Below are 12,918 nucleotides of genomic sequence, written 5' to 3'. Positions count from 1 at the left end.
TATTTGCATCAATATGCCGTATAAATGTTCAAAGAAGGTCCTAGAGGTCATATATGAAGCTCTAATGATGCAGGAATGTTTTTGAATATTTAATCAATATTTTCTGGGGTTCATGGTCAGATACTGTATCACAGTAAAGTGAGGACAGGGGGGAAGGTTGGGTTCCAGTCCCAGTAAAAATGGCCAGTTTGGTTAAGATTGATCCTGGTAAAATTGACCCAGATTGGCCACTCCAGTATTCAACCTATTCTGGTATTATCCAGCACTGATTCCAGCCATTCTACAGTCCAGGACAACCAAAGACAACAAATCCGGTGATCAAATTTCCGGAGGTCTAGCAGCCATGGGAACCCCAATTTTATTGCAGAAATGAGTGATTTAGACTCTAACGAAGAGATTGGCACAAGCCAATTTCCCATAAACCCCCTGTAGCCTTCAATACTGGGTCGGGAAGGGCTGAGATTTTGGCTGTATACAGAACGAATCAAGAGAAATGCGGAAAATATGCCAATCGGCTCCTTTCAATGACCTGAGTCTGATTCTGGCTTAAATCTAATAATTTGACGAGCTGATATGCCATAATAGCTCTCATAAATGTGGGCCAAATATGGCAATCAAAGTAACATGTGTCATACATTTGAACTTCTTTGGGCCCCTTAGTCTTTGAAAGGCTAGATGCAGCTCCATACAAAGGTTTACAGGTCCCCAAAGGCTCAGGGCATGACCTGAGAGGTCTGGTGACTGTATAGAATGTCATTGAAATGGCCCAAAATTTTGGCCATATCAAAAGGTCATGGGAGAAATATGGAGACCTCATTTTTAGACATTTTCAGCCTCCCTGAGTCCAAATCTGAACTCAGTTTCCTGCCAAAAATTCTCGTTCAGTCAGAGATCAATTTGTTGCCTTTGGTTGTCCAGGACTGTAGTACTACTAAATGTGCTAATTACCGTAAAATGAAAGTGTTATAACACCTGTAATGAAGTACTATGCCAATAGTACTTGTGCTGTGATTAGTGTGTCTGCACTTATTAGACCAATAGTAGTACTATCCCAGGGCTATCCCAGGGCAACCTGCTCGTGCCTGGTCTTGCTGGTCCATGGCCTGGGACCCTGGGAAATTTCCAAAATAAGGTGTGCCTGTCTAGCAGCCAGAAAAGGGTGGCAAGCTTATGTAATACTCAGTCAGGGTGCTGGGTGGCAAGAACATATTGGAAAAAATGCCAAAGAATCAAGGAAAATTTGGGATAGACGATGGGATCATTGTGCAATAGAGGAGAGCATAGGAACAGGTAAACAGTGAGTAGAAATAGAAGAACATGTAGGATTAGGTAGGCGGTGAGTATAAATAGTAGAACGTGAGCACCTAGACAGCCCAGGGTCTTAGCTGTATTAGGCCAGGTCAAGTGACCGCTGGTCGAGCCTAAGACAGCTGAAAATCACTGTCTGCTAACACCGGTGGTCATACCAGCGGTGGGCATTGAATTTGTAAAGGTACTCTATAGTGTATCCAGTAGCTATGTTTAGATAGTGTCGATATAGCAGCGGCCGATGTCAGTGGGCGCTTTGGTGGTTGCTGATGTTCCTAATCAAGTAATTGACTGCCCTCCCACCCTTCCCGCTGTCGTAGGTAACAGTGAGTGCTGATGTTGATAGACAAAAATACGTGGCAAAGTATGGGCTGTGCGCACATTGTGCGCTTTCCTACCCGCTACGAGCACTTCCCAAACAATTCCATTGTCGACACCCGCCTTTCTGCTCACTGTTGGTGTCGGTGGCGACGTATATGGTTGTATATTGGCCGCTATAATTTGCATTAGATTTGTATAAATTGTTAATACATTCATATGTACTGTATGTACATTATTGACATGTTGGGTCACATATATAATGTGACGGTGCATGGTTACACTTGCATTTGGTGTTAGACCTATGTCAGGAAGAGAAATGATGCTCCAGAAACACTTAGCTGGGGGCCACAAACATCATGAGGTGCTTAAATAGTGTTGTGAGGACCTGGAAAGTGTGGTAGGCAGCTCTAGACCTGCAGGGTAAGCCGGCATTCAGGGGGGGAGGCTGCCTGGAGGAAAGGGCAGGGTACAGGCTGGGGAACCAGCTAGAAATGAAACATTTCTGGGTAGTCAGTTATGGAACTATAGATGTTGAACTGTAAGATATACCCTGGAAGCTAAAGAGACCTATCGATGCCAAGGGAGGTATTCCTTTGCTTAGGAAAGGGTGGTCTTCAGTAAGCTATTCTGGCCATAGATAGACAAAGTGGGACTGTAACATCAGCATCCACATATTCAAGATACTATTAGAGTGATGATATGGCCATGAAATGGTGATAATGCACGTACATTTCTGGAGAGTGGGCATGGTAGACAGTTTACTGTATATGTACAGAGCTCTCAGAGCATCTGTTCCTTGCTCATTTGCAGATATATAGATGTCCTTACATGTATATAAACCATTTACATCAGTAGAAGAGGATTAACATTCAAGAAGTGGTCACGGTGATATGCACAGACACACAACAGACCCAAAGACCAGAACAAAACCAACACACAACACCCAGCAGTGTGGGTGCCAAAGGTCTAAGGAAACTGAAGTGTAAGATATAGTTCGAGAAGGAGGGAGGAGAAAGACACTGTAGATAGTCTGAGTTTATTGAAGCCACTAGAGTCAAACATGGAACTGGGAGTGACCGAAACCAATCGAGGAGTTGGTCGAGGCGATTGATGATGACCTGATTATTGATTCCATGTGGTCAAGCAGTTAATAAGCTCTTATAAAAGTAAATGATGAATTAAGAACAAAAGTCCCACACACTGTGGTCAAGGATGCAAGAGGCTGAGAGGAACAACAATGTAAGGTGAAAGGATTCAATTGCTAGTACGCTAAGGTCAACAGGTTCGACCTTTGAAGAACGCTGGGATGCTAACTCTGGATGCTGAGATGGGTGAAGATGTCTTTTCTTTCTTGGGTTACAAAACATTGTGATACACTATATATATGATCCCTAGCTGCAAACCAACTTCAATTCCACTGTACAAGTCCTTCCACCGCTGCCGTCCGCCATCTCGTGCCCACTCACCACTAACCATGTCTCCTTGTGGTTGCTCATAATCCTATGTTCGTACCACTTTCATCCAGCCTATGACTATGCACTCATTTGCAAAGGCTCATACCCGACCGATTTGATCGACCACCATGCTGTATCCACCGCATCTTGATCATGTGAGCAACTAGCCTGTCCCCTCCAGCCGCTATATGTCATATGGTTAGGTGAATCTGTCCTCGAGGCTTTCCATGGCCGGATCTTGGCTGCGTATGTCAGAATTGCGTGCCATTGTGCAAGGCAAATGGGCATATGGTAGTACCAGACCATCGGTCTCATGCTGCAGCAATCGAACCGGTCAAAGCGGTGAAGGCAGAGTTGGTGATTGACAGCTGACCCGACTGAAGGCCATCGAAGTCCTCACCAGATGTCATAGAAGTATCTAATGGTGTTGTTTCCCACTGCCAGATAGACTTCTCTGAGAAGTCGTACATGAGGCTGAATCCACGTTTTCGGAGGTCAGAGAGCATTGGGGTGTATCAATGGCTTACCTCCTCAGAATATCTCTTCTGAGTAGTATTAGTTGATTACCAGGAGTCGTTGGAGCCTAGTCAAGCTCCCAGTCTATATAGATCATCACACCCAAGTGTTTCAGCTTGGAATTAAGTCTAGCAGGAGCTATATGGCATAGTAGTGCCCAAAGAAACTGAATGTTTGAGCATCAGCCACAGTGCACACCAGTGCGATAATGTCCAAATATCCTCCAGACATCTCTATACTGTGACAGTGCCATGACACATGCTTCACCTTTGTATCCTCAACTTCCTGAATGCCCATTGCTACACTCAACCTGCTATCTTTTGGCCCCTCAATTTGAATACACCCTACAGTATTCTCATGATTTTTTGCATTTTTAACAGTCCTCAAACTGGTGCAGATACTTAGCATGTGCCTTCAAAAGTATGTCAACTGTTAATTCTAAAAGCTTTGTATGGCAGTGAACATCACTGATGTATATTACTGTGTTGTATAATTGGTGCGTATCCTCACTATCTGTTATATACTGTATAACTGAGTTGTCTGAAGCTGTCTGTGCCTGCTGCTGTGACATGCAGTAACCCTAACCCAGGCAAGGGACTGGGATGGATAGGACAAGTGATATGATTGAAAGGGCGGATATCACGTGTTTCCATTGTAGAGTAGCAACATGTCTGTGGTTTTGTGTAGTGCTGGTCTTTCATTGACATACATAATTGTGTGGTGGGTTCTACACTACACTGATTGTTGCACCACATTTATTGTATGCTATACTACACATGGGGGGAGGTACATAGACTGTAGGAAGTAAAAGCAGTAGCTGGGGAGAGAGGCACCAGGAGGGGTATAAGCCAAAAGCAGTAGCCAGATGGGATTGTGATGAATAGTTTGGGGCATTGTGAAGGGTTGTTGGGGTATTGTGACATGATCGAAGAGTTGTCTGGGTATTGTAGCAGAATTGTGATGGATTGTTGGGGCATTGTACTGGAATTGTAATGAATCATTGGGGTATTCTAGTGGGATTGTGATGAATTCTTGGAGCATTGTACAGGGATTGTGATGGATTATGGGGGCATTGTAGCAGGATTGTAAAGGATGGTTAGGGCATTGTAACAGGATTGTGAAAATTTTCTGAGACCATTATAGGTATGAGTGCAGGATAATTACTATTCATATCTGCATTACCAATGTGCTGAGATAACCACAAAACAGGTTTTCATCACTGCTCCAAAGCAGTTTTTTTCATGTTGCCACCCAAATATGTGATTAAATCATAAACACTTCTGGGACTGTGATTACCCCATATATGGCTACAGGTTTACTTAAGGGCCCAAAAAATTCCAACCAGATACTGGCCAGCTACCGCTTTTGGCTTGTACCCTTCCTACACCCTCACCCGAGCTACCACTTTTGCTTCCAACAGTCTGTATGGCCTCTTCCTAATGCCTAATTAGTATTTAAGCAACTAATAACAAGTGGTGTGGCATGCAGCCCCACAAATAACAGTATATAGTAATGCAGTCCCAGCCACACCCAAAAACATCAACATGTTGTCACTCTGGAATGATCACACATGATGTCATCTCACAAATTGCTGGTAACACCTCAGTAGCTATGCCCCTTTTCTTATACAATTCCGGGACAGAGCAGCAGCACTGGTTAGTGCCAGGTTGCAACCCAGTTCCTGCAGCATGCATGCCCTCTAGTGTGGCAATATGCTGGAAAGCAAGTGGGATGCCTGGGACAAGGTGTATGATTGAAGGGGCATACCTACTGAGGTGTTACCTGCAATTTGTAAGATGATATCATGCATGATCATTCCAGAGTGACAACATGTTGGTGTCTTTGGGTGTGACTGGGACTGCAGTATTATAGATCCATAGTTGGGCTGTGTGTTACATGAATTGTTGTGAGCTGTTTGTCTACAACTTTCAACTTTAGGGGGAGGGTATAATGACTATTGGAAGCAAAAGCAGTAGCTGGGGTGAGGGTGTAGGAAGGGTACAAGCTGTTGGAATTTTGGGGTAATCAGTCGAGCTTGCAAGCTCACACATGATAGGACAGGGCCACTGTAGGTGGTCATAGTGGATGAATATTTATGTGGAACTCATATATAGTCGCTGTATCTACTCATTGTACAGTACGCAATTGCCATTTGGGCAACTGACCACCTGGGGCAAATGCACTTGTCTTCCGTTTGCTTGGAATATTTTAACACAAGCCAACAGCGGTAGCTGGCCAGTATCTGGTCGGAATCTTTTGGGCCCTTAAGTAAACCTGTAGCCATATATGGGGTAATTACAGTCCCAGAAGTGTCTATGATTTAATCACACACTTGGGTGGCAAAATGCAAAAACATGTTTTGGAGCTGGTGATGAAAACCTGTCTTGTGACACCAAATCACATTAGTAATGAGGATATCAGTGGAAGTTATCCCCCACTCATACCTTCAATGGTTACATAGTAAATCCACAGCCATCATACAATGCCCCTCACAACCCTCCACAATCTTGTCACAATGCCCAAAGAATTCTCCACAATCCTGCTACAATGCTGCAACAACCTCTCACAACAGGTCTACAATGCTGCCCACAATCCATGTTACAAACCTACAATGTCCCTCCAGAATACCTACAATCTTGCTACAATGCCTCAGCAAGCTACCTTACAAAGCTACAATAACCCCCGCAACCCTGTACAATGTCCCTACAATGCTCCAAGAGCTAATAATTACAAATATACAATGTGTGAACAACAGACCTACAATCCATCTACAATGCCCCCACAATCTGTATTACAAAGCTACAATATCCCTACAATATCCTTACAACAGACTACAATACCCCCATAATACCCCTACAATGAGCTACAATGATCCAACAACATCCTTACAACAAGCTACAATACCCCCACAATAGACCTACAACCCCTGTTACAAGCCTACAATGTGACCACAATTACCCTACAATCTGCTCACAATACCCCTACAATGAACCTACAAACCTGCTACAATACCCCTACAATTTACCCCACAAAGCTACAATACCTGCAGAATATTTTTACAATCCATCCACAACACTCCCACAACAAGCCTACAAACCCCCTACAATATGCCTGCAACACCCTGACAAAACCCCCACAATACTCCAAAAGCCTGCCTTACAATATTGTATTGATCCATGACAAGCCAACACAGGACCTGGATAGTACTTGTCATCAGTGTTGGCATTGACACGCGTCAGACCCCGAGTCGAGAGGTCTGACGCCATACGACCCCCATTGACCTTGACCTGGGTCCGGAGTCAATGCGTGACTTGGTCAATCCGGCTACGTGAACTGCCAGGGCCAGAAGTGTAGCTGAGCTATTGCTAGTCATCTATATGCTGTATGTAGACTACTCAGATTTGCGCCTGCTATTATGGGATCTACTAGTAAGAGGGAAGATAGGAATGTGCTATAGAGTAAGAAAAAAGGATGAAGGAATAAGGGTACATCTTGTCCAAAGGTAGAGCATTGACAGAGTTCAATCCTGGGGTGAGCTCAAAGAATCATGAAAAGCCATCTCTGTGGCGAGATTCTCTTCACCTCGAGGCCAGTACATAGTAAGAGCACTCAGTGAGGGAGATATAGTCCCCGGGGATGGATACAGAAAGAGATTCTTCAGGAGGTATGCAGTGGGGCCTCGTACCCGGAGTGATCCACTGGCGCAGCAGGACTAGCGGAGTTGGGCACTCGAGACTCTGACAGAGTGGTGGCTTCATCAGCAGCGAGTTGCTCCAGTAGTTCGCTAGCAACTGCGGCAAACGAACAGGACGCATCGTCGACGCCGACCGAAATCTGATCGTCCACGCCCGATTGTGCAGCCTCCGCCGACAGCGGCAAAGCTTCCGTGTACTTCCGTATACCGCGGTAGAAATGCTCCCAGACTTTCGAGGGATGCATGCCGTCTAGAGGGTGGATGTGGTTGCGCAATACAAGTCAGATGGTGTCTACAGTATTTTTTGTTGTGCCAATATACAGTATATTATTGAAGTACAGACATCAGAGATTCAGTGCAACACGCCACCGCACACGTGAGCTCAAAGTCACGCATTGACGCCTTGACGATAGGTCCGACCATGTCAGACCCCAATTGACCCATTGACACTCGTCAATTCGTCAAAGGGTCGGGGTTTGACCGTCCCATCACTGCTTGTCATGAAATTGTTAACAACCAAAGGTAATTACTAGTGTCTAGAAGGACCGGCAGTGTTCCATGATTGGCCAAGCATCGTTGTTTAGGCTTTCACATGGTATTGCTAAAGGTTTTCCCACCCCTTGTTCTTGATTTCCCATGCACTTTTGTTTTCTTCCATGCTCTTCTCACCTTATAGTTTACCACTTTCCCATGCCTATTATTTTGGCTTAGTCACCCATGTTCCTAAAGTTCAGGGATTGGTTGATTCATGCCTGGACTTGGATGACCCACACCATTTTCTCACACTATTGTTACTTTGTTCTCACACTATTGTCTCCTCCTAAGTATCTTCCCATCCTATTGTTTGTAATTTCAAATTACTGTAGGGTATATAAGGAGCTCAGTAGGGAGGGCAAAGGGAGGATTAATCTATCTGGAATCCCCCAATAAAGCTATTTGCCTGTCAAGTCAATCAGACCTTGTCCCTACTGTTGGATAAGCATTTGTCTGGACTCTGACTGAATCTGAAGCACCTCAGAGTAGGGAAGGACTGCAGTACTGTCTGCTGTCTGCTTCTGTTAACTTAGGCCTTTCTTGAGAATATAAGGCTGTGTTGTTGGAGTACTGCCATTAGGCTCCTGCAACCTGTGTTTGCTCTCTACCTTCATTGTCAGCTAGACTCTAGTAGTCAGCTACCTATTTGTTATCTATCAGGCTATCACCAAATATCAGGGTAACAGTGGTTTGGAAACTTATCCTACCTCTCGAACACAAGGGAACTGCTCAACCAACATTAAATCCAGCATTCTCTTGATGACCTTTCTGCTTAGTAGATTCTAGGTGGATTTATATCCATTGCAAGTTCTGCTGACAATGTGCTAATTATCTCTGGCCACTCATTGACTGATGGTTGCCTCATGGTCATGGATTTACAAGCTGGGTAATTTGGTGGAGATGAAGGAGGGGAAGTACTGAAAGTTGGAAATGTGGATGACGGACAATGAGACAGAGGACTGTGGATGCCAGAGTTAATTCTTCGTGACGTTGCATCCTGAGTCACTCCGGAGCATCAGACCTCAGAGCTAAAGCTTCACAGGGATCTGCACTCATATTGAGGATGCTAGAAAGTTCAGAGTTCAATGAAGAAAATGGTTTGCCCCAATCCTAGCCTAAGATTGTGTGATTTCCACATCGAATAGACTCGGGAAGAGGTGGGTAGGAACTTTGAATTTGCAATTTTGGGGGTTACATGACCCTTGAGGCTTATCACCGGTATCTCCAGGATGTGGACAGTTTCATCAATCTCGCATTACACATAGTCACATTGGGCAAATACAGTCTTGCTGGCAGTGAGAAGGAGGTCACTATTGCATGGCAGAGGTCTGCTCCCAACTTTTCAGCCACTACTATCGATGAGGACAGAGTCCTTGAGTATCTGGCAATCTGTGGGATGCCCACCAAGTGCAAGACCTATAATGCCACCTGTAAGATGGCTGAGTTGCAGGGTATCAAGGATGCACCCACAATGGATCCTTTTGCAGACTGAGCAAGTGGGAGCAGGGCATTGTGTGGGGATGCAACCCATTCGCTTTTGTCAATGAGCTGAGTGCCGATATATCATGCTCATTCACTAGTGCCCTGCATCTATGGTTTGTTGCTTGTGCAGCCCTCCCCATCTGTAACTGCCATGAATTCTGGTACTGCCATATGGCCATGCTCTGTTTCTCATAAAATCACTCACCATTGTGTGTGTTGGAATTTCAGGGTTATTGGTTGAGCTTGTGAGCTCGTGTGCTCGCGCGCTATAGGACGGGACTGCCATAGGTGGCCGTAGCGGGTGAGAGTTTATGCGGAACTCATATATAGTCACTGTATCTGCTCTTTGTAGGGTAAGCGATTGCCCTTCGGGCAACTGACTGCCTGGGGCAAGCATGCTCAATCTACATTTGCCAGGATGATTTCAACAGTGTGTGCTCTTCTTGGAGGGTGTGAGAAGTCCTCTATATGGTGCAAGGTTTGAATACCATCAGGTTTCAGGACTTCATACTCACTCACTGTGCACCTCAGATCTCTTGACAGACCACTCAATTTTAGCAAAATGAGGATTCGGCTGGGATTAGACACTCAGTTAATGCCAGATTGGAAGCATGGATGGTCTGGATGATTATACTCGGACGGCCGCAGTGGTCAAGCACCTGAAGGGTGTACATGACCTGACCAAGGGCTTGCAATGGGAGTTACGCAGATAATTGACCCTTGATGGGCACCGGGAAGCTGTAGGACCGCTTGAGATGGAATTTAACACCTGCCATTGTTTAGCCGAATGAGCTGCAAACAATATCAGCTGCCTTTTTTAGGAAATAGCACTGCCCTAGCCTGCCAACGACAATCCAAACATTGGGTGTATCAGTAGGCGGTGGTGGCAGTGCCGGTTCGGGGGAAGATTGAAGTTGATGCCAGTGAAATCAATAGTGAGCTCTGGAGGGGGAATGTAGGGTGGTGGTGCCGCCGCCCAATTACAGCCTTGGCCACGCATGTTTCCTAACCTCTTGTTGAGGTGCATCTGCTGCCTCTCCTCCTTCTTCCACTGGTTAAACTTTTGACGCGTGTTGTGGGAGTTCATCATTGTGAAGCTGTAATTGGTGAGGGTCTGCCTCTGCGCATCGGTAAGGACATTGGCTGGGTCAGGCATCTCAGTGGGGAGTCGAAGCTGATGTCCGCAGATGTCAGCAAAAGGCGGCGTGGGACGCGTGAGGCTGACACCATTGGCTGTCTGGACCAGCATAGCCCAGTACTGTGTGCCGTTGTTAAACAGCTCAGCATACTCCACGTAGCCGCTGGGAACTTCGAGTGGCTGAGGGAGTTCTCTTTACGGAGGATGGTCTGGAACCGGTAGTACTTGCTAACTTGGGCATGGGTGAAAGACTGAACGAGGTTCGGTCCAGCAATGAATTTGACATATCCACCGTCAAAGTCACGGATCATTATTGGGCAGTTGTTGGGTGAGAACATGTGAGCCATGGAGGATGAGTGAGCCATGGAGAAGGTGCTGGTGGGTGATGAGGCTTGTTGGATGGGGAATTGAGGAGGGGTAGAGGCAGGTCTTATATACATCGAAAATGTATTTATTTTTCCTGCAAATACCTGTGGATCGTCTGCTGGTGGTTTACCAGCCCCCTCAGTGCAACTGTCAAATATCATTTGCCCCTTGTGCATCAAGATACAACTTAAGTGCCATGAGATGTGAGATCTCATGGTATGGTAGCCACGTGTGATCACCCGCCTGCCAGATGGGTTCAAAAGTGGTGCCTCGGCCTTTGCCTTTGTGGGCAATAATTTTATCCACTGCCCATTCCAGGCCTTTGGTGGTGTCTGCATCCAATATGGTTACTTGTGCATCTGTTCGCCCCGGAAAGAGCTGGTCATCATTTGGTTTATGTATTCTTAGCAGCAAGGCATGAGAGAGATTATGTATGCCTCTCCCTTTCAAGTGTGCTGAAAGTTCAACTTGATAAGAGTTATTGCCAAAGTCTCTGGTGATCCTGCAAGGACCCAGCCATTTTGGTAGCAACTTCTGGGACTGCCCTTTTGCAAATCGTATATTCTTGGTAGGGATATACACCAGATCTCCCTCGCAGAAGGGGGAAGGTCTGCGGTGTTGATTTGCATCGCGTGTCTGTTTCACCCTCGTAGTTAGGATGCTATCATGTGCCGCCATAATAGCCTGTTTTACTTTCCGGGCATACACCTGAACACCCGGGTACTCATCGGCCTTGGCGGAGTTCCAGATCATGGATCTCGAAAGCCAGCCAGTGTTCAAGAAGAACAGCGCGTAGCCAGTGCTTGCTGATCTTACCATATTGATGGTGAATTCGATGACTGGGAGCCGCAAAACCCAGTCTTTCTGGTTCTCACCAATACAATGCCTTAACATCTGCACTATAGTTTTGATAGCGTGCTCAGATGATCCATCCATCTGAGGATGGTATGCACTTGACATTTTTAACTTAACGCCAATGAGTGCATGCAATTGGCTCCAGAATACCGACATAAATAGCGAGTCACAGTCACTGATAATCACTTTCGGTAATCTGTGATGTTTGAACACTTCCAAAAATACCAGTTAGGCCACATGCCAAGCTTTGTAGTCAATCCGATGGATCATGGCGGTGAAATGATCAATTATTACTGTGATGGAATCAAACACTCGATCTCGGTTCTTAGACTTGGGAAAGGGACCCATGAAGTCCATACCAATTGCCTCCCAAGGGCGGCTAGGTACCAGTAGTGGATTCAGGAGCCCATATGGCTTCTGCATAGATAACTTATTGCGGTTGCATATAATGCATGTCCTGCGATATAATTCTACATGATTAACCATGTCTTTCCACCAGACATGGTCCCTGAGTAAATCTAAGGTCTTCTGCAGCCCGAGGTGGGCTAACAGGATGTACGCATTGGAAATCGCAATTTCCTGGGTGCTTCGGCCGTTAATTCGAATATCTGGCATGCATAGCACCAGCTGGTCCTGCAACTGCAGGTAGACCAGTCTGTCCTTCACAATGAAGTTCTTATATTCTTTAGGCTTACACAAGATGTCCTTGAAGAAGGGATCATCGGAATATTTATTCCTGATTGCGTCCTCGAGACCTATAGTCTTGTGCGTTGATATGCACAGACACACAACAATCACCAAGGACCAAAAGGAATAAACCTAAACCCCGTGATATGGGTGAAGGCGGTCCGAGACAACTGAGGGGTATTTAATAGTTCGAGGGGGAAAGGAGGAGTAAGACGCTGTAGGGTAGTCCGTAGGAAGGCCTAGAAAAATAAAACAAAAACCTTGACACCTGAAACAAACACTAATGGACGCTCCGGAGTATTTATCTCCGGAAAGTCGCAAACAAAGTTGCAAACCACCACGGGAGTAGGAAACACTAGAAAGACTTGTTTAATTTTATTTGGCTATGTGAGACTCACCGGAGCTAATTGAATCATTGGTGGAGATAATTCACTCGACGAGTCAGGCCTATTGGCAAAGCTAGGATCGGTTATAATTCGCTAAGTTCGACGCTTTCGAACTTCGTTGGGTCGCTGAGATCGTAACGCTAATTCTCTCAGATGGTGAAGTCGAAACTTGTTTTT

General features: G+C 45.6%; 3 protein-coding genes across 3 annotated transcripts; all 3 read right to left on the bottom strand.

Annotated features, from left to right (window-relative positions):
• Positions 1–4,980: 4,980 nt before the first annotated feature.
• GLOTRDRAFT_129296 (uncharacterized protein) lies at positions 4,981–7,538 on the bottom strand (the record flags this gene model as incomplete). Its single annotated transcript, XM_007867983.1, has 2 exons — positions 4,981–5,035; positions 7,285–7,538. The coding sequence occupies 2 exons, from the start codon at positions 7,536–7,538 to the stop codon at positions 4,981–4,983; spliced, it is 309 nt and encodes a 102-aa protein (XP_007866174.1).
• Positions 7,539–10,144: 2,606 nt separating this feature from the next.
• Positions 10,145–10,812, bottom strand: GLOTRDRAFT_129295 (uncharacterized protein; the record flags this gene model as incomplete). Its single annotated transcript, XM_007867982.1, has 2 exons — positions 10,145–10,627; positions 10,681–10,812. The coding sequence occupies 2 exons, from the start codon at positions 10,810–10,812 to the stop codon at positions 10,145–10,147; spliced, it is 615 nt and encodes a 204-aa protein (XP_007866173.1).
• Positions 10,813–11,041: 229 nt separating this feature from the next.
• Positions 11,042–11,293, bottom strand: GLOTRDRAFT_28454 (uncharacterized protein; the record flags this gene model as incomplete). The annotated part of the gene is made up of 1 exon (XM_007867891.1): positions 11,042–11,293. A coding segment is annotated over one exon (252 nt), but the record flags the coding sequence as incomplete, so codon positions are not given.
• Between the last annotated feature and the right edge of the window lie 1,625 nt (positions 11,294–12,918).

Source organism: Gloeophyllum trabeum (assembly GCF_000344685.1).
Source record: "Gloeophyllum trabeum ATCC 11539 unplaced genomic scaffold GLOTRscaffold_00007, whole genome shotgun sequence".
NCBI classification, from domain to species: Eukaryota; Fungi; Basidiomycota; class Agaricomycetes; order Gloeophyllales; family Gloeophyllaceae; genus Gloeophyllum; species Gloeophyllum trabeum.
The sequence above is the reverse complement of the archived record's forward strand: the minus strand, read 5'-3'. Positions and strand labels throughout refer to the sequence as shown.